This window comes from Labrus mixtus, chromosome 5 (assembly GCF_963584025.1).
Source record: "Labrus mixtus chromosome 5, fLabMix1.1, whole genome shotgun sequence".
NCBI classification, from domain to species: Eukaryota; Metazoa; Chordata; class Actinopteri; order Labriformes; family Labridae; genus Labrus; species Labrus mixtus.
Window position 1 is genome coordinate 28,343,884 of NC_083616.1, and position 21,482 is coordinate 28,365,365.

At 42.4% G+C, this 21,482-nt stretch overlaps 2 protein-coding genes across 3 annotated transcripts in view; one reads left to right on the forward strand and one right to left on the reverse strand.

Moving 5' to 3' along the window:
• The first annotated feature begins 2,330 nt into the window (after window positions 1-2,330).
• Window positions 2,331-5,860, forward strand: LOC132974860 (chemerin-like receptor 1). The gene is made up of 2 exons (XM_061039160.1): window positions 2,331-2,463; window positions 2,581-5,860. Exon 2 carries the CDS (start codon window positions 2,601-2,603, stop codon window positions 3,654-3,656), a length of 1,056 nt encoding a protein of 351 aa, XP_060895143.1. The 5' UTR covers window positions 2,331-2,463; window positions 2,581-2,600; the 3' UTR covers window positions 3,657-5,860.
• A 1,421-nt stretch (window positions 5,861-7,281) lies between these two features.
• The window catches only part of wscd2 (WSC domain containing 2), a 55,512-nt gene continuing 41,311 nt past the window's right edge, over window positions 7,282-21,482 (reverse strand). For both annotated transcript variants that reach the window (XM_061039134.1, XM_061039133.1), the window contains 5 exons: window positions 18,651-18,772; window positions 18,359-18,533; window positions 14,784-14,948; window positions 14,492-14,692; window positions 7,282-10,393 (listed from right to left, as the gene is read on the reverse strand). In XM_061039134.1, coding sequence (XP_060895117.1) covers window positions 10,041-10,393; window positions 14,492-14,692; window positions 14,784-14,948; window positions 18,359-18,533; window positions 18,651-18,772 — 1,016 coding nt within the window. In that variant the 3' untranslated portion in view covers window positions 7,282-10,040. The remainder of the gene's footprint in view (window positions 10,394-14,491; window positions 14,693-14,783; window positions 14,949-18,358; window positions 18,534-18,650; window positions 18,773-21,482) is intronic.

Genomic DNA, 21,482 nt, shown 5'->3' on the forward strand with positions numbered 1-21,482 from the left:
TGTCCTGCCAGCCCCTGCGACGGTTTCCTCCGTCCCCCTCTCTTGGTGTTTCTGGACAGTCTTTGGCCCAGTGGCCATGCTTCTTGCAGTTAAAACATTTGGTGGGGTCATATGTGCGGGAATATCTTCTTCCGCATCCGTGCCCTTGGCCCCTTCCGCGTCCACGGCCTCTGTCTTGTCCTCTGAAAGGGCGGCTGTCCAAGTGGGCCAGAGCCAGCTGAGCATTTAGAGTGGCAGTGTCTAGGTCTCTGGCAGTTTTGTCTCTCTTTTCTTTCTCTCTTTGTTCACCGTGTTTGGCGTGTTTGAGGAGCTCTTGCAGTCTGTTTTCAGCCCAGCCTCCCACAAGGGTGGAGCGAACTTGGGTCAAAATGGGCTTGTGGAGGCCCTCCCCAAAGGCCATCTTCATGATATTTTCAAAGGGGGTTTCAGGCCCCTTGAGATTGTCCGTAGAAGGGATTGTTCGGACTGATTGCTGGTTGCTGTGGGGGCAGGACAGGTGGAGCCATGTAGATGGGAACCCAATCTTCTTTGCCTCGAACTCCACCGTTCAGAGAGGGATAAAGAGCAGACACGGGGTGTGTGGTGGGGTTATCAGTGAAAGCATCTGGTTTTTCTTTTTCATCATTTTTTTTCTTTTTCATCATTTTTCATTTTTGGTAAAACTTTCCCTGTCTGTTTCCTATCTCTGACTTCCGCTTCTGTCATCAATATTTTCCAACATTCCATTTGTCTTTCAATCTCCTCCAACTTTTCTCTGTCAATCTTTTTCTTAGACTTAACTTTCTCTTCCTTCTTTGTGTACGTGTGTAACTGTATCAGTTGATTCACGCTTAGACTTCCTTTATCAGGAAATCCACATTCGTTTATCCAATATTCAACACATGACAAACATTTTTCTGCTTTTTCTGCATTATTAAAGTGCTGCTTTATGCTCATCTGAATAATAACTTTCTCCGTGTCTTGCTGTCCAGATGTTACTCTTCAAAGCAGACGGAGGAGGACGACACATCTGGCAGAGGAAAGGGAAACATCAGAGCTATATGATAAAACTGTGACATGAGGGGAGGATACACATGTGTGTTAAGATACTTCCCTTTTTACACGGCAAGAAAAGATCGTTGAGAGTTTAATTTATTTGAGATTTTATTTCAGGATATTTAACAAAAGACGTGTGAACATAAGAAAAACAGACTGAAAATACATAATCATGGTCAAAAAATTGGCCACGGTCATGGCGAGGGAAAAGAGGCCAAAATAAGGATGCCAGTGTTGAAAGAGGGAAACTTTTCTTGGCAATTGAGCAAATAAGTGTGGGCCTATCTTCTTCTTCCTCAGTCTGCTCTTTTCGCCCTGCGCCTACATGATGTGTGTGTAACTACCTCCTTTTTCTGACGTTTGCTCTGTGAAATGTTAAAAAACAAAAAGGTTCTGCAGAGTGCTGTTCATCACGTCGTCTTTGACACCTAACCTGCAGCTGTGATAGGTGTAATTTATTTGAAATAACTGATTTGTTATAAATAAATTCATGGAGAAATAAATATGATTTTAGTGACATAAAACAGCGAATTCTTGTAAAAAATGTCATAAAACAATTGTAGAAGTTCATTTAAATTTAATAATTTGTAAAAGATATCAGTGTTAAAACAGATTCAGTCTGAAGGATTTAAAACACTTTAAAACTTATTTTTTTGTTAAAAACCTTTGACATATACAGATATGTCTGCCAAGATTTATGAATCTGTCATCTACCTGTAATGTCTATCAAGAGATAATGCATGTGATTGATTAGTGATGCCTGCCGAGGCCGGAAGGGGGAGCGCTCAGCCGCGATGCCTCATTCTGCGTGACGCTGACAGAGGAAGCATCGTGTCTTGACTCCATTTATTCATTTTACCCTTTTTCAGGGCACAACATTGCAGCGTTTTCATTCATAATAAATTTACTGAGGACATAACACATCTCGTCCCTGATGGTCTTGTTTACTTTTGTAGCTCATAGAGAGACAGCAATATTGATTTCAGTCTGTCTCACAACCAGATAAAAAAACTCCTCACACGGGGCTTTAACTGATCAGTCGATTCAATTATAGGATTTAAAGTTTCCAGAAATAAAGAAAAACTGAACTGAAACAACAGGATCGTGCCATTCAAGCTCTTATTGTTATTTTTAAAGGAAAAACATTTAAACAAAAAAACCCAAAACAATGTATGGCACGTTGCTTCACTTCAGTCGTCTCGTGTTTTGCACCACCTTGAAAAGTTGGAGTTTTGGTTGGAGTGTTACTTTGTCCTGTTTGAACTCAAAATGCAGTACTGAAAGTGTGGCGGGGATGGAAGTGTTGAGAAACAGCCCGCTCAGCTGATTGGTAAGCACTTTGTGTGGGTTTGTTTCACATTTAAAAGGAAGCAGCACAACTGGTCTGAACAGCGTTGAGTCAACAGCTGGAGACGCTCTGAGCTGCAGGTACGACCTCGATCACTCGCCTGAAAGTCGTTCAGATTAAAGAGATTTTTTCTTCTCAAATGTTGTTGGGAAAATTAACATTTGATAACTAATCATCTTTTTTTTCTTTTTTTTTAGAGTTCTGATCATCCTTCAAGATGGAATTTTTTGAAGATTATTCCTTTGATTCCTATGACTATAACTACACCGATGGATTCAACGACACGCCTCACGAGGAGACGGTTTTCACACACCAATCGTCATGCTTGATGGAAGCGTTGTGCGTGGCTTTACTTGTGATCACCGTCTTAATTTTTCTGCTGGGCTTCTGCGGGAACGCTTTGGTCATCTGGATCTCTGGCTTCAAGATGAAGAAGACGGTGACCACCACCTGGTACCTGAGCCTCGCCATCTCCGACTTCGTCTTCTGCGCCTTCCTGCCGTTCAGCATCACCAACATGGTCATGGAGGAGTGGATCTTCGGCCGCTTCATGTGCAAATTCGTCTCCTCTGTGATGTTCCTCAACATGTTCAGCAGCATCTTCCTGCTGGTCGTCATCAGCGTCGACCGCTGTGTGTCCGTCGTGTTTCCAGTTTGGGCGCAGAACCAACGCACTGTGAACAAGGCGTCCGTCATAGTTGTCTTCGCCTGGGTTCTCGCCATCGCTATGAGTTTTCCCTCTGTGATCTTCCGTGAAGTTGGCACTCATTTGGGTCGCACCATTTGTTACAACAACTACACATGGGACCAGTACAGTCACAAAACTGTGGCGGCGAGCCGCTTCCTCGCAGGATTTATCGTCCCTTTCATCATCATCATCATCTGTTACTCCATCATCATCCTCAGACTGCGCAACAACAGGCTGATGGCCAAATCCTCCAAACCCTTCAAAGTCATGACGGCGCTCGTCGCAACGTTCTTCATCTGCTGGCTGCCGTACCACGTGTTCGTGCTGCTCGAGCTGAACGTCGAAAACCTCCACGACCACCACGGCCTTTTGATCACCGGACTCAAAGTGGGGACTTCTCTGGCTGCGGCAAACAGCTTCCTCAACCCGGTGCTGTACGTGTTCATGGGCAAGGACTTCAAGCAGAAGTTCAAGAGCTCCGTGCTGTCAAAGATGGTGAACGCCATGGAAGAGGAAGGCCGCACCACCAGCAGGTATCTGTCCAGGTCCAGCTCGATGGACACCAGAGCCTCCACCCACATCTAGACATTACTGCTCCGCTGGTTCTCCAGTTAAGAGCTCAAATACTCCTTTTAAGTATTTAATTATTTGTCTCTTAAACAACATATGAAATGTGTTTTTGCTCGTGAAAACACGCTCTGTATAGATTGAGAGTGTCATTTTTTGCGTTTTTCTTTTAAAGACAATTTAAACGTGTAAAATAGTTCAGGAATGTGCACGTGAGCCAACATCCTCTGCTTATCTGGTGTTGCAGGATTTGTTCCATTGATCTCCTCCAGCAGGACGAATGTAAATACACACATGTTATGTATATTAAGTCGTGCAATACATGGATTGTTAAATATGAGGTGTACATGTTTCAATAATAAACACAAAATGTTTATTTTACTTATATTCAGTGTATCTGAAGCATTTTGCACGTATTTGTGATGGTGTCATATGTAACTTTGTGTTTGATTTCAGACCAGGGGTGTAGTAGTGGGAGGAAAAGTGGGAACCCCAATGGAGGAAGGGGTTCTTATCATTATGTTACAAATCAAGTGTAAATAGTGAAGTATATGTATAAATCTAAAGGTTTTATTTTGATTTGTTTCTCTCTAAGTCATGAATGTTGTAGCAAGTTGAAAAAAAAGTTGATTAAATGAACATGATTCTTAAAGGTCAAATAATAAACTTCTTTTCAACCAGTTTAAATAAGTCTCAGAGCTCCTCAAAACATGTGTGTGAAGTGTCTTGATCCTGTATCTGATCATGTCTATAAACCCCTCTATTTCAGCCCTGCTCAGAACAGGCTGTTTCTGTGTCTGTACCTTTAAATATGTAAATGAGCTGTGTCTGACCACACCCCCTCTCTAGAAGGGCGTGGGTGTACTCGGTCTTCTCGCTCCATGTCCTATTGTTTACGGTGAGAAGGCAGATTCAGAGGGCAGAACAAACACGTAGCTGTGGGAGTGTCACCCACCTGGGGGAGGGGCTACTGCCCTTTGTGATGTCATGAAGGGAAAATCTCCAAACGGCCTGTTTGAGCACACATTTTCTGAAAAGTGGAGCAGACAAAAGATGGAGAGGATGGACTTTTCTCATCATTGGGGGGTTTGTAGACAGGCTAGAGACACATATTAGAGTTAGAGAAACATGGTGAAGTGTATATGACCTTTAACTCTTTCTTAACTCTGAACATAAATATATTTAAAAAATCTTTTAGATGCTTAAAAACAATCCAAAAACTAAAATATGCATATTACATGGTTTAATTCATTTTATTTGCACTGCAATAGAGTTTTAAAGTGTTGGACACAATGTTTTGTGTTTTTCCAACAATGAGTGGATTTTGTGCAAAACAAATGTTTGCAATGGATTCAGAATCCTGAAAAAAAACAACCTAGTTTGACCCCTTACAAGCTACGTAAGGCAGAGGTTAACATATTCAATGTTTCACCAATAAGGTTCCAGGTTTCCCAACATTGAGCAGCTCTGACATATTTTCCTTCAGGAGTTCAATTCAATTATTTTTACATGTGTTAAAAGACACATTTAAGAACACATTTGTGAAGAAGTTTCTTAGTAAGGAATTTATTTCCAGATTTTTGCACTATTCCCTTTATACCTGTTTAAACGATTTACTCACAAGCTCTGATTCTTTCAATTTTTTAAAATGCAGAAACCACTCAGGGATGTGTGCTTCTTCTTTGACTTTTCACAGGAACATTATTAGAGACAAACAAATTGCTTGCACTCTTCCACCTAAGTACCTTGACTATGATTCAAAATGAATCATTACATGACATGAAATGGTATCATCATATTTCAAATGAACGCAAATTACAAATCGAATTTGCAACTCTTGCAGGATTTGTGTATAAATTGTTTTTAGTTTTTGGTTTTAATAAGTAAGATGCATGTTGTTCTTACTCTCTGATGTACGTCGCTTTGGATAAAAGCATCTGCTAAGTGAATTGTAGCATAACAATTTAACAGGAGGAGAAACAGTATAAGGTGGCAAACCACAGCTTGCAAGGACTGCTGTTGACTTTTCTGCGACTCAGACAGAAAAGAAGTCGCTGCTCTGAAGGCTTTAATCTCTTAGGATATCTTTCTGTGACTTGTGGATGTATCTCTCAGGGAAGCTCTCATAATGGTGAACAAAACATGAGCAGCCAGATTTTATTTTTATCAACCTATGTGTGTTTCTTTTGTTTCTGTTTCATGCAATAAAAGTTGGACTTCCACTGATGGCTCATAAATGAAGTAATGCTTTTCTGAAGATGAAATGACTTGTACCAGTCATGATTGTATAACTTAAGACACATATCGAGCTTAGCGTTTGTGTATAGAAACATTTAAGTATTGCAACATCACAAAGGTCAAAACTAGTCTGCCCATGATGGTATCTCACTTCCTTCTTAGCAATAATTTTAGAGGATTCATGAGAAGAAGAAAAAGAAGAGGAAAAAGAAGAAGAAAAAGAAGAAGAAGAAGAAGAAGAAGAAAAAGAAAAAGAAGAAGAAGAAGAAGAAGAAGAAGAAAAAGAAGAAGAAGAAGAAGAAGAAGCGTCCCTGGTGATTTTTTTTATGTTGACAGAGCGAGGTAAGGGAAAGACCCAGACGACAAAGGGCATGTAAGACACTAACAATTATTTGCAACAAACTTTATAATGATAGTTTTCCTTTCAGTTACTTTAAGAAGAGTTCTCATAAAGAAACAGACTTTGTGTTGAGGAGGAATAAGGGCACTAGCAGTAAAAAAAACAACACACACAACCAGCTCTACAAATTCATTTAGCATCTTAAAGCTAAAGGTTCTGCTTTTGCAGAAGTACTGCCTGGGTTCAGACCACCTGCTTTTGAACCTTGTTACCAGTCAGGTCGAGCAGCCAGGTTGGAGAAAATGCAAAAAATGACAAACAAAAAAATGTCACAGGCTAGCTGGTGGAGATATGGGAGTCAAACGTTTGACTCTGAGGAAGATGCAGTGCGGCGAAACAGAGAGGACATATTATCCTCCCTTCTCCACCTTTTCAAACAGTCCCCCTGTGGTCTAAATGAAACATCTGTGCTTTGGTCAAAATATAACATGAATCAAGCACCAGAGGAGGTTTGTGACCCTGTATAAACCAGCTCTCTCAGAACGCTCCGTTTTGGTGTGTGTGTCTCTTTAAATGCGATGAGCCCCCCCCCCTGAGTTTTCCTGGTAGACATCACTCCTCTGTAGGAATAAAAATGGTGGACCTGCGTAAAAGTTTTGTTCTAGGCTGGGGGTGGAGTCCATGGGTGGAGATACCAGGGGAGGGGAGGGGATTTTTTTTATACCAGAATCCCACTGTGACATCACAAGGAGAGCACATTTGAAACAGAGCATTTTTCTCTGTGTTGTAAGACTTATGCAGACCACAAACAAAGGACTGGATGTTATTTCATATTTTGTGCGTTGGTAGACACTCAGGTTACCCAGATATATGTTCAAAAATACTATAAAAGTGGACTTTTCACAACATGTCCCCTTTAAAGTGATTTGTGTGCTCCAGTATTTCCTTTGGATCCTGTCTGAGAGGAGGACTGATTTTTTTTTACAGCTCCGTCCTTTAACTGTATAAAGCACCTGGAGTTGCTCTTTGTATGAAAGCATCTCAAAAACAGTCGACCACATCTCGTCATCATGTACTCCTTTATTGGGCCTTATCACTTTACATTCATCCATAGAAAATACATTCAGTTTTGACACCCGTGTTCACAAAGTGTCAGCTTGTCCATGAAAGCAGGAGACCAATAAAGTTTAAAGCATGTGTTAAAAATAGAAAGAACTTTTTTCCCGTTTGCTCGCTGCAATACAAATATCGTTGATGTGTCAGCACACGCTATAAAAATATATTCATATTATCCCGAAAAATGGAAGTCAGTTCATGTTTCCCGGCTTTCAGTCACCAGTGTTTTTAATCTTTTATATATTCACGTCTTTATTTATTAATATAACCATTTACTTTTAAGCATATGGCGGAGCACACCGAGTACCATTATGAGACGTGCTGCTTATGGAATCTGAGGCCCGGTCCACATGTAGGCGGGTAGTTTTTAATCTCCTCCGTTTCAGAAAAATAATCCCGCTTCTCAAATACAGCTTGGTCAACATGAAAACGCAAAACGGCTGTCATGAGCACGCCAAGTCAAAAACGATGTCCATGACATGCTAAAATGTTCTCGCAAACAGAGTTCCTGAACATCTTCACCCTGAATGGAGTTTTCTAAAAGGTGCGTTTTCAGTGACCTAAAACGCTTCAAGACCAAAACGCAGAGAAAAACCTCAGTTTTCAAAAATACCCGCCTACATGCGGACGAGGCCTGAGAATTTTAAAAATGATAAACGGACATTTATAAACGGGTCTGAACTGTTTCAAAGCTCTTCTCACTATAAAGTTTTAACATTCTGTATGATGACGTAAATTAAACCTGGAACGATCACTAAGCTAAACTTCTGATCTACAACACGAGCGTAACGCCTGATCCTCAGTGATCTTTGGGGAAAGAGTCGCACAGTGAAGCGCTTTTTGGATTTCTGCATCGAGTCCAGTGTTAAGAAAAAAAAAACCAAAGCAGATTCTTCACCATGTGCACCGCACACCAGAGATAAATAAATGCTGTTTAGAGAAATCCTCTCGGCTCGTGGAGTCAGTGCCTTCAAGACGGATTATTCCTCTTCTTGAATTTCGAAGAGCTGAGAACCGAGTCCTCCTCTCGAGTACGACAGGCTGAAGAACTAAAACAACTCAGAAACACACAGTATCATTTTCAGGTAGTTATAGCCTGCATATTGCATTTTCACCAGGGATGTAACGATACACTCAATTCACAGTACAATACCTATCAAGATACGTGTCTTGATACAAATTTTCTGAATAAACATGATTTTTTTATTTCAATTCTCTGAGAAGGCAAAATAACAATTTTCCTAATTCACTTAATAAAAATAAGAAGTGGTGGGGCGGCAGATAGCCTAACGGTTATGAAGCACGGCCCATGTTCAGAGGCTATAGTCATCAGAACGGCGGCTGTGGGTTCTAAACCAACCTCGGCCCGTTGCTGCAGGTCTGCCCCCCACTCTCTCCTCCCCACATAAAATCAGCAGAGGTGCAAGGGATCAGACATCTCACAGTTGGATCGATCGGATCGCGGGTCTTTGTCGCGGATCGGAGCTTTTTTTTAAGAAGACACGGGGAGATGAAACAGAGAATGGTTGGATTAGTGTTTGAAACAAAGTAACCGCACATTATGAAATATCAACACTTTACAACTCGATTCTGTGTGAAAATTTGCGAAAAAACTGCCATAAAAATAGTTTTTTAACGATCTGACCTGATCGTTGCGTAACTTGTGGGCGGCAGTAGCCCCATTCTTTACGGACTTGGGTTGGGAACTGGAGGGTCGCCCGATCAAGTCCTAGTGTAAACCAAGTCTGTCAATTGGTCTGGTAGCTGGAGAAGTGCCAGTTCACTTCCTGCGCACTTGCTCTAGGACACCGAACCCCCACCAGCTCAGGAGCGCCCTTTCTTCTAAATATAAATAATGACTCATTTTGAGGTTGTTTAGATTCGAATAAAACAATGCATATTGTTTCTTTATAAAAAGTGACATTGATAAGTGCTAATGCATCAGCTAATGAAGAGAAGCCACGAGCAGATTACACCCTCTGCTGGTTAAAAGAAGTATTGCAATGTATATTTTTTTGTCAAATTGATCTAAATCGTCCATATTTACATCGATTTTAAAAATGTATTTTGAGGAATCGTTACATCCCTAAGCGTCACCCCTCTGACAAAGGGTAAAGTGTTTTACATTGACAGTAAAGTTACATAGAAAATAGTATTGATCTGTAACTGTATAGCAGCAGAAGATTAGTACACTTTAAACGTTTTGATTATTCATAATTATCATTTCTCCTTTGCAAAATATAAGCTCATAGATCACACTCTGAAGTCTTGAGTAATATCTTTTTTTTTTTTTGGGTCAAATGTTTGGTTCACTGGCAACGAATCACCCAGCACAGTCTGCAGTCACAGCTAATGTACCTTCAGTGTGTTAAGGCATGTGCACACGCCCAAACAGCACATGTGCATAGAGCAGGATAAGAAGTGCTTTTCATTCAAACACAAAAAGTATAAAGTTCAAACCGGCTTTGTATATGAACGCATAAAGCTGCTGGAGGTTAAGAAACAAATGGAAAAAGATGAATAAAAAATGAAACAAAGAGGAAAAAGAAGAGTCTGTTTTCTTCTCTCTACCGCTGCAACCTATGTGACTTCAGAGAAGAATCAAAGAAAGAACTATAGACGTTGTGTCGTCCTACTAACTACGAGTCCGCTGTCAGAACAGTCCAAATAAACGAGGAAGAAAAGCGAATCCAAAGAGATCACGTGTATCATCTCGGCATGTACTCCTCTGGAACTCCTGACATCTTTCTCTTCTTCAAGGCGGCGTTGACTGTTCTGATCAGTTCGTCGATGTTCGCTCGCATTTCAGGAGTGTACGGGTCGTATTCCAGCTTCCGTAGCCCCGATCGCTTGAAGTTCCCGTCCTTCTGGCCCTCCACGCAGAGCAGGCGGTCCTCAGAAACCTTCAGTCCCAGAAACTGGACCATCCCTTTCAGCTGGCTGAACAGGTCCCTCTTCAGGTCCTCAAAGTGGACCACTTGGACGTTCCTCCCGTAGGTCAGCCAGTCCAGCGTGTGGGACGCCCACCAGGGAGCGTAGTTCCTCACAAACTCAGGCCACTCTGCAAGACAAAAGATGTCAACGATTGAGAACGAGTAGATTGCAATGCAGCAGATAAAAGTCGATTTCTTCTCTACAGATACGGGAGAGAAGTCAACAAAGACATGAAGTGCTCTGTTTCCAAACCTAAACGCTCCCATGTCTTACCTCAGGTCTACTGAGACGGGACGTAAAAAAAACAACGCGGAAGTAGCGGACGAAGCAACAGAGTCCGCTACACAACACTGTAATGATAATATTTACCTTCATATCAATGCTATGTGTAGTTCAACAGAATGACAACATACTGGAGAACAGAAAACAGAATGCTACCGTTTAATTACGGTACTCTCAGGGAGATCGTAGTGGTCACGTTCATACAGTCTATGCACCATGCAGCAGTAACAGGAAACAAGCGTCACTCCCCCCTCCCATTGGCTCGAGCTGAATTCTCCGGAGAATATCCTGCTGCATTCATCAACTAACTCGGACTTGCTGCAGAAAAAATACGAGGGGTCTGACAGGAGAAACTCTGGGTGAAGAGAACAACAGATTTGGCCGTTTGCACATGCAGCTCCTCCTGGAAATATCAGGAGTTTTTCAGGAGATTTCTGCAGTGATAATTACATTTTTCAGCCTCTTGTCTTCAGCTTTTGTAAACAGATCTAAGTGCTCTAACTCTCTTCGAAATGTGAGTTTGAATTGAAGATCTGAAATAAGAAAGCAGCTGCAGAAAAGGTGAGTCAAGACAGTTGAAAGTTTGACTCTTGGCTTCACTTTAGTATCAGAGTATAAATAAGTGACCTCTTACAACAAAAAAATCTAAGCCTAAGTGGGGCTGAGTAAAGGGGAAGTGAGAGTCATGACAGCCAAACATTGATGTCATTCAGCTGAAGAGGTCCGGAGCTTTTCATGAGAGGGTTGATCAAGTCTTTCCTGAAACGTCGGCACAGTTAAGTGGACTTTCTTGGTTGTCAAGCGGCAGAAAAAAATCCTTCACCTGCAGCTTTTTAGCCATTGATAATCTGCTGGCCCATAAAAGCTTTGCTTGGCAGGAGCTGTTCTGTCATTAAACTTTAAAGCCTCCTGAGTTTGGAGGGCCGTCTCAGAAAGCAATGAGAGAGGCAATATTTGTTCAGAGTGGACAGAATATTAAATTACACAACAAGCTCTGTGGCAGAATGTCACCACACAGATTCGTATCCTCCTCTTATCTGGCTTTCTAGAGAAACCAGAGCGTCAGATAAGAAGAGACAAAAATGATGTCATCACTTTCTCTGAATGGCTTCTTCTACGAATGTGTGACTGAACAGATTAATTCATATATCCGACTTCACACACACACAAGTAATAATAGACTTATTATCTCCTGCACAAACCACTTTACCAATATGTGAAATATCTAAAAACCAGGTTAGTAACATGATAAAAAGAACATCCCAGAGAGGCTGAGGGCGCACTCACACAAGGTCCCCCTCCCCATCCCCCCCCAGCCTGCGCTCACACTGCTCCAGGACTAACCGGGCCTGAGCACGGTTACCTCTTGTACATAATGTCTAAATACAACACATGCATGGCTTTACATGATTATGAAGCGTGCTTAATTTACAACACTGAAAAAAAAGGGACACGTGGTCGAGTGCGCGTCTGACATCAGAGAAACACAGAGAACATGGCAGCTACTTTACTGACTTTGTGTCTTATTTTGAGTCATTTTAGTCAGATGACACTCCGGGATCTCTTGACAATGGAAGGCGGTTATCGGCTACACTTCATTTCAACGTTGTGTACCCGTGCTTGTGCTCGTGCATGAACTGTACCGTGCTGAAGCACACCTTTTCCAACCGTGCCAGGGCCGAGGAAGTGTAGGGCGCACTCAGAGTAGTCGAACCAACTGGACTTTATGGATGAAGCGTGCTTAGGTATGGTACTGATCGCCTAAAGTGAGTGCACTCTGAGTTTCTCTCTGGAGGAAAGATGAGGAGCCACACTGTGAAAGAAATAGTGCAACACTTGAAGAATATATTTTAACATAAAATTGCAAAGATTCTGCAAGATTTCATCATTTAAAGACTCTGAGATTGAGGATGAGTCTTGGGATTACAGCATTGGGTGGCTGTGATCTTTGGTCCTCAGACGGCCCTCATTGAAAACACACACGACTCTGTGGTTGACTTCACTGCCTGGACTTAGGAACACTTCCAAAAAAAACTAATGTCTGCATGATAGAGTTTCAGATAGTATTTGTGAGTGCAGTGACAAACTGTGTTCACAAGAATAAATCTGTAGTTAAACTGGATCCAGAAACGCCGCAGACTTCTCTGGCTCATTTCAAACGGACTGAGGCGAAGTGGAACCCTGACAACATGTGACGTTCTGTTTGGACACCCTGGGCGTAAAGAGGAGAGGGACCACCCTGTTTGCTATCAGTGCTTAGTTCAAAAGCCAGCGTCTGTGAAGGAGTTTATGTAAGAGTCCTCAGATAACACTGTGTTTGTAGAATGACATTCCCTCTGAAAGAAGTCGCCCTTGCCTCTGAGTTTTCTTGATGTGTCCGCACTGAGAGGCATCAACTGTCTGTAACATCATCTGAGGCCTACAGTCTCCCTCTGCAGAGGTGAGTGCATCAAATCAAACACACGACACCCTGACTACAATGTCATGCTGACTCTCAAACTTCTCCTCTGTGTGTATTTAATGTGGCAGCTGTCACAAAGCCTCTCTCTGTGCCGACGTCACGGCGGCGTTTCCCCGCCAACAGCAGGAATAAACAGTCATCCGATGCAGCAGGCCAAATGTGCTGATGTTTTCACAAAGAGAGAGAGAGAGAGAGAGAGAGAGAGAGAGACAACTGCTGGCTCGGCAAGTCTCGAGCTTCTGGAGAAAAATAATCGATTAAAGCCAAAGAAAGTCAGAGAACAACGATACACGTACGAGACAAAACCAGTTGCCACGGTAACCAAGACTCCCTTGGGTTTGTGAAAATGGTGAGAAAAAGATGAAGTAGAAAGATATCCCAGAGTTCCTGGACCCAAAGGTTTCAATCTTTAATCATTCACTGAGCAATGACCTCTTCAAAAACACCATCAGAGACCGACGAGACATTTAAACTGAAATCACTGCTCTTTAACATTTGAGCAAGGTTGCACAACGCGGGGTGACGACTGGATCAAAATGACAAAATGTCAAGATCTACCCACAAATCTACCAACAAAAAAGTCAAAAAGGAAGAATTTGTGAACATAACTCATGATGTGACCACATAGAGTGTGCTTGAGGTTTGTTGCCTAAGAGTTTCACTTCCTGTTTGGGAAACAGATTTAGTCTGATATCATGTAAGAAATGTTTTTGGAACGTCTTAAAAATAAAACATGTCGGTCAATAAGGTTCGAAACCACAAAACAGCCCGTGGGGTTTTATTGCTCACTTCCCGATGTCTTTGGCATTGTACGTCAATGATGACCCTTTCCCACTTCATCTGATATTACCACATATTGCCTGAACAGTCATCAATGATTAATTTACTGCCAGAATTCCAGTGAAGGGTTTGAGGCAATGTTTTTATTTTTTTATTTTTCTGCATTTTGTGGCTTTATTGGAGAGATAGGACATGGGGCGCGCACACTAACCACTGCGCCACTAGCACCCCTGAGGCAGTGTTATTGTTGTTGTTTGGCTGTTAACTTCACTGTAAGCACTTAAAAAAAAGCGGCAACCTCCGGTGTTGGAAAATCAATCAAAAAAACAGAAGTGCAAAAAACTGCAGTTCCTCCAGCGTCCACTTGAGGCCGGCTCCAACAGACCCAGAAGTCCCATACACACCTCATACTAAAATGTCCGTTTTTGCAGAAGAAATTAAAATGTTTAGAGCCTGGAACCAAAACTTATTTACCTTGATCGGCACAAATAAAGGATTCTGAATAAGGGGCGGTTTTTGGTTTTGTTTATTTGGGGGCTTTTTTGCCTTCATTGATTGGACAGTGGATCGAGTAGGAATCTGGGGAGGAGACAGACCGTGGGGAATGGCGTTGAAACAGCTATCAGTATCGTCAGTCTGTGCTAGTTTTTCCAATCAAAGCCTAAATTCAAGTTTCATTCAGTCATAATAGCAGCAGCTCACCTTTTCCTTTCCAGTGTGCCTGGGATGCAAATCCAATATGGCCGCCATATTTCCTGTTAAACTCTGCCATGAGGGCTTTGTACGGGTTGCGGATCATGACGATGCTGGAGTCAAAGGCTTCGATCTCCTTCTTGCCGCTCTCATGCGTCTTAATGCAGACCGTCCTGCCGCTCCTCCAGTGGTCCCGCTCCCCTTTAAACCCTGTGACGCCACGACAACCAGCAGTGAACACCGTTAAATCCACACACAGGTGTACTCGCTCATTTGAATGAGATAAATGATGAAGCGTTACCTTTGTTGTAAAGCGATCCGTCAAAGTAATAGCTGCCGGTGTAGAAGCCGGTGGCGAGCTCTATGAGGTGGCGAGCCCACGTGTTTCCGGCCCCGGGGAAACTGGCGAGGGCCACCAGCTGCTTGGCACGAGTGGACAGGAAGTGGCGGTCCATGCAGCGGTTATCTGGAAAAACAACAACAAGGTCGACAGGCTTTGTTACACACATAAGGCCCGACATAGTCTCTTGATTTACAGAACTGACGCTGCCCTATGAAAGAAGTATGACGGTTAACATTTCCATGGCAACAGGGGGCTCCACCAATGAGAGACGTCCCTGTGCTGTGACACTCTAAGATTGTGTGTAGAATAGTTCTTTTCCCGCAGGTCGCGATTAACCATGTTTCTTTTTTTTAATCAAGGTAGATATACAAACTTGTGTGTTCTCCAGGAGCATGTACCATCATATTCACACTCAGGTACATTACAGGTAGAGTCCATGGTGCCCACCTGACCACCCCGGTGACGTCCTGGCTCTCGCTGCCCATCGATCTACACAGGTTGTACGGGACACTGTGGTAGGGAAGTAACAGCTTTAACGGAGACTCGGTCTGTTTAGGGTGGCATTGCTGATCGGGCTACGGTGGCTGCTGAGGGTCATGTGGTAGATTATGTAATTTGAGAGTGTGACGCAAAGACATTAATTGAGCGTAGTGTTAGTTCAGACAGGCCACAGAGTCACGCTCTACTATCAGTGTGTTTGATAACAGCTGATCTCATGCAAGCCTCGTCAGCTGATGGCCAGCTGATTTTCTTCAAAGCATCCTATTGGCTATTAGTACTTATGCCGCTTTATTTAAACTACTCGTTGCTGCTCCCACTGCAAGCCGCATTTGCATTTCCTTAAGCTTTCCTTGTACTGGAAGAGCAGGAATGTGTTCTGTTCCTGCCTAATGCTTTCAACGTAAACACATGGTAGGGCAAGGAGATCCCAGAACAGAGTCATACCAACAAATGTAAAGAATTGAGTGTTCCTGTCTGAACTGGGATCGAGGTGTTCCTCACTGAGCGCTTACCCTTTTCATTAGGACTCATGTTTCTCGTGTCATTTCAAAAGTCAACACTCTCTCTGATAAGAGTGAGACTTCCATGGATTGATTTGTGACTGTGACTTCAGATGTTGGACGAGAGACGGAGGCAATGACTGTGCAAATATTTGACAAGTTGCTCAACATAATCGAGCTTCAAATAGAGACTGAAAGTTGGCCCCTTCTGCTTTTCCAAGTAGTTCTCTTGTTGAAACATTGGAAGCGTGTGAGCAAAGACTTTAACCATCATCAGATACAGAGAAGAAGTCATTAGGCTCTAGACAAAGCTATACAGACATACCATGCTGGCTTTTGTTGTTGTGTGTGCGTTACTTTGATTCCTCATCAACACAACAACACACTCAGATTAATGTGTTGGCTAACATGTTCGGCCGGTGTAAATATCACAGAAGAAACATTTTCTGAATGAAGTTCTTTTTCTCGCTTTAGCTAGTTTTGTTTTTGTTTCCTTCGCAGCTTTAAAAACCTCCTCTTTTTGTTTCCTGGTCTCTTTGTTTTTGCTGATCAAAGCCACAGCTGGCTAGTTCACGAGGACGCCCTCCCCACAACAACACAAGGCCTGCACACTCCCTGATACTGTGTGTGTGTGCATGTAAGCATATAAGCCACTAAACTTGTGTTTTTAAAGCAAAAAGAAGTGTACAAAGATATATTTGTCAAAATGCTTGAAACATGGTTATGAAACATGTGATGAAAACAAAACTGAGGGGAGTCCAAAACGGCCGTGTGGGGGTCGCCTTAAAACCGCCTACCTTCTCTGATCCAAACAAATCCAGAGCATTCAGGAGCAGAATCTAAAGTTAGAAGGAGGACATACTGGCTGCTGCATTGTTGTCAGAGAAGCCAGCACTTCAACATAGCATGTTTCCTTAATGTCTGATCATGTAGTAAGATACCTTTATCATTTAATTCAGCAGATATCTTACATGTTACTGACATTTTTATTTTTTTAAATAGATGTTGTGATACATTTCATCTTTGTGCGTTGTGTTGCACTGACATCTCAGGCTGAACTACTTCATGAGAAACATTTTATTGAAATTTGAAATTGACTTGCGGGCCAGAATGAGTGAAGAAGGGGACCGCATTAAGACCTGGAGACTATAAGAAATAAAACATTTTTTAGATGACGTCAAACAGTGGCTGTCTTCATCACACTGCTGCATGAAAACTGTTTGTTTTCAGTACATCAACAGTTTTTTTTAACTCAACATGAAACATGACGTAGTCGAGGTTCAGGAGGTTTACGCTGCAGGCTCGTTGAACACTTCTCCTGACACGTTTCTTATTTGCCTGAGGTGATGATGCGTGCAGAACCACTCACTACTTTTAGAGCACATCAATGTTATCAACTTTCTTTCATGTGATGTTGTTTCTTATTATCTTTTAACTTTTTTTTATCTGATTTAATCATTTCTACAGTAAATAATACAAATACCTGCACAACTGCACAGCTCCTCCACTGCACCTTTTGTGTTTTTATACTTTTATTTTTTTGATCTTGATCCTTTTAGCTGGAGCTCTGCTGTTTGTATATGTCCTAAAATATATATGTTTCCTTTCCTAATTGGTTTGCACTAAAACACCAAGTGAAAGTCCACGTATGTCCAAATGTACTTTTCTGATTCTGATCTTGTTCCTTTTGTTTTATAAACATTTTCTCAACAGAGAGTAAAATATTCACTAATCAACAATAGGAAAATCTTGTTAAAGATCTGACTGCTCATCACTCTTGCTGCTGTTCTTCTGTTGTACATTTCTCTGTTCTGGGATGAATTAAGGTTTATATTATCGTATGTTATTTCACTGATATACACAATGTGTCTTTTTTTATTGCTTTCATGTCCTTCATCGCTTGAGTGGCTTTTATTTCTTTAAATTGCTTTTGTTGATCTCTTCTTAATGCTCTTACTTCTTATTGTTTCTCTTTTAATCGTTCATTTATCTTCATATCCTCCATCCTCTTGGTCTCAACCTGAGTTTTATGAGTCATATGAGTTATTATGTTGCTGGAATTCTGTAGTCAAGACGACCAAGTGAAACCGACCTGAGGAAGAGAATATGTTTACAGACGAGCTAAAGTCTCCGAGTATGATTTACTTGACGTTTTTATCACAGCAGCACAAACAGAAACAGCACGGCAGCTTTCAGTAGAAATTCTCACTTCCATATGCAGCTGTCTTTCACGTAACATCTGGTGTTTCCATGGCAACGATGCACATGTCATGTCTGTCATGGCGGCTCTGTAATGGCATCCCGTTGCAACTATAAAATTAAGGATTTCTGTGGCTTTGATAACTTTTGGAAATATTTGAGGTAATGTAATAACTCAACAAAAATAACTTAGGTTTAGTCAATATTTCATTCATTTTGATATTTGAGCGTAAACATTCTACATAGTGCAGCTTTAAGTGTGGAATATAAATATAGAAATGTTATCATTGTGCAGTTTATGTATTCCTGAGCCTCCTGAGTCAGTCATCTCACCTTGAACCTGCGTCTGGTACACCACAAAGTACTCGTCATTCCCGCAGCTCTCAAACTCCTCCCCGGGGCAGCGGTGCAGACACATGCTCTCGTCCTCCAGCTCATGGAGCGAGAAGAGAGGAGTCGGGAAGCCACAGAGACATCGATCTCCAGCCAGCACGGCCAGCGTTTTCTCCTGAAAAATACAGACGTCATTACACACACACACACAGACACACACACACACACACACACACACCGAAGAGGCACTCACGCAGAAATGTGCGACGCATGAATACACACGTCCCCTCACCCTCTCTGTGCACATGTCCACACACTTCTCCACGGACATGTTCAGGATGACGGCGCTGAGAGGAAGTGCCAGAGTGACGTTGTCAGGTCGGTGGAAGCATCCTTTGAAAATAGCGCTGCCATCTGAAACACACAGAACAAAAATCAAATGTTACTCATCCCCTCAAAAAAACGAAAAAAACAACAACAACCAGACTCCAGTTTTTACGGATTCTGAGCACAGCCTCCATCAGCTCGGCCTCTACTCACTGACCCCTGATGGGGAGCTCCCACTGGGACTCTCTCTGAGTTTACTGAGGCTCTGACCTGCCAGCAGACTCGGCGCACAGCAGCACTTACATTCCTGCAGCGTGTAGATGACCTTTAATCTGACGACCTCGCTCTGCTTTGATGGATAGATCAGATATCACACAGCAGAGAGGAGCAGATTCTATCTTCTGCAGGAAGTCAGTCTGTAAGGCGATGCATCGCGCTTTGACTTTTGCTATTTTCGACACATTTGTTTTTGCTAACCCTGCGCACAGTCCACATCTCACCAGATGATTCAACATGATTTGCTTCGCCCCTTTGACGTTCAGACTCGCCCTTCTCTCACATCCACTCATGAAAATGTCTTCAGCACAGCTAGCTCCTGACATCGTCCTGAGTTGCTCTTTCACACACGTCCCTCACAGCAGGAGATTTTCACTATCAGAAGAAAAGGGGAGGGGCTTAGGAGGCAGGACGTGATGTAAAAAAAGTGGCAGAGGAAGTCTGTAATATTTACAACAGATCCAAGATGGCCGACAAAGCAACGCAATATGCAGTGATGACAGTTTTTTGTCTTTATACCAAGTGTAAGAGTTGAAATTGTGGAATGTACCTTTAAGATATACTGCGTTGCTAGGTTACTTGTGGAGGGACATCACTAGATGGCGCCTTGTTTTTGTCCTTGATGTTAGTGTGAGCGGCGTTTGACATAGACGGACGCCGAGCTCCTACTTTCCTTTTGCCTCAAAACTCAACAGTGACTTGATTATGTCGAAATAGGCGCCGTACGACGGGGCTTTGTAAGGTTGATGTGTAGTTTGTAATAAACGACGAGTCTTGTGGAAACTCCAGACACGAGCGGTTGTGCACTTTTGGCTAACTTAACGGCCTCCGGCGCTCTCCACCAAAGTAGCACAGATCTGAATCATTACACAATGCGATGTGCATGTTGACATATTTAAAGTGTGAAAAAGAACAAAGCGTCCCGGGACATTCAGGTTGACTATTTCCTGCTGCGTTCACACATCGGCTCGCCCTGACTTCTCACTTCTCAGTGAAAAATGTAACGGTTTGCATTCACACGTTTAAAAAATCTGGACGTTTTGTGCGAGTGTGAAAAGGCCAAGAGACGCTTAAAAACGACCCTCAAAGATAAAGTGCCTTTAAGTCGTGTTGATCATATGCTGGAGGTCGACCATCGCTTCGTTTTAAAAATCGCTGCCGGAGAAAATCTAAACATCTGTTTAAAAATGCACTTCAGGCTGTCAACATGTCGGCCGTGCTGATGCTCAGAAAGTCTCTGCTGACGGTGCATCATTAATAACAGAGAAACGAAACCGAACACTTAGAAGAAGACAACGTGTGCTCAAACATGAATAAAATATGCAAATGGAGATATGCATTAATGGCATTTATTATTTTCTTTTGTTGAAGTTCAGCACACCAGAACCCCGTAGAGCTGCTCTCAGAGCTTTACTTATGAACGCTGCAGCAGGATTTGAATCGAGCTCACTCCTCTCTCTGCAGCCACGTGTGTGTGTCTCATGTTTCATTAAGTTCTGACCTTTTCTCTGACTTGAGTTTTTAATGTCATGTCCATGCAGATGTGTAACAATACCAGAATGTTGAACAAAGATTTAAGTAAAAATCTGCATATTGATACCTGATTTGATGCCATGGCAACAAAAATAGAAGTCCAAGGTATCCAATGTTGGATAATTTGTTGTTTTTAATTGCAGCCTGCACACTGATTGATCTAGATTGCACAAATACATTGGTCACGTTTTGGTACCTAGATGTTGCCAAACAATTTGTGCCACTTAAGACAGTTGCTCCCCAAAATATGAAATGGACCTGGTTTGAAATACTCCACCTTAAAATATTCACTAATATGGGGGCGGAAGTAGCTCAGTCTGTAAGGACTTGGGTTTGGAACCAGGAGGGTCGCCTGTCTAAGTCCAGGCGCCGACCAAATCTGGAAATTGGTCCGGTAGCTGGAGAGGTGCCAGATCACTTATTGAGCGCTGCCGAGGTGTCCCTGAGCAAGCCCCCCCCCCCCCCCCCCTACAGCTCAGAAGCACTCACTCTGACATCTCTCCATTAGTGCATATTCATCAGATCCTGTTTGTGCATGTGTGTGTATTTCATGTGTGTGTATTTCATGTGTGTGTATTTCATGTGTGTGTATTTCATGTGTGTGTATTGCATGTGTGTGTATTTCATGTGTGTGTATTTCATGTGTGTGTATTGCATGTGTGTGTATTTCATGTGTGTGTATTTCATGTGTGTGTATTTCATGTGTGTGTGTCGCATATTCAACAACAGAGTCTAAAACTGAATTTCCTCTCACGGGATTAATAAAGCACATCTTCGCTCAAGAACACAAAGGCGACTGTTTTGTTCTCTGTGAACATGTAAGCATGATGGTCTCTTAGTGGCCAAAACCACAAACAGCCACCTCGACACATTTCCTGCGCTCACATGACAGAGATCAGGGTCAGAGGTGAAAACACAAACATGAAGAGCGTGTTCAGCAGTCTCATGGATGGTAAACAGAGAGGGGGAAGCAGAAATGAAGATAATA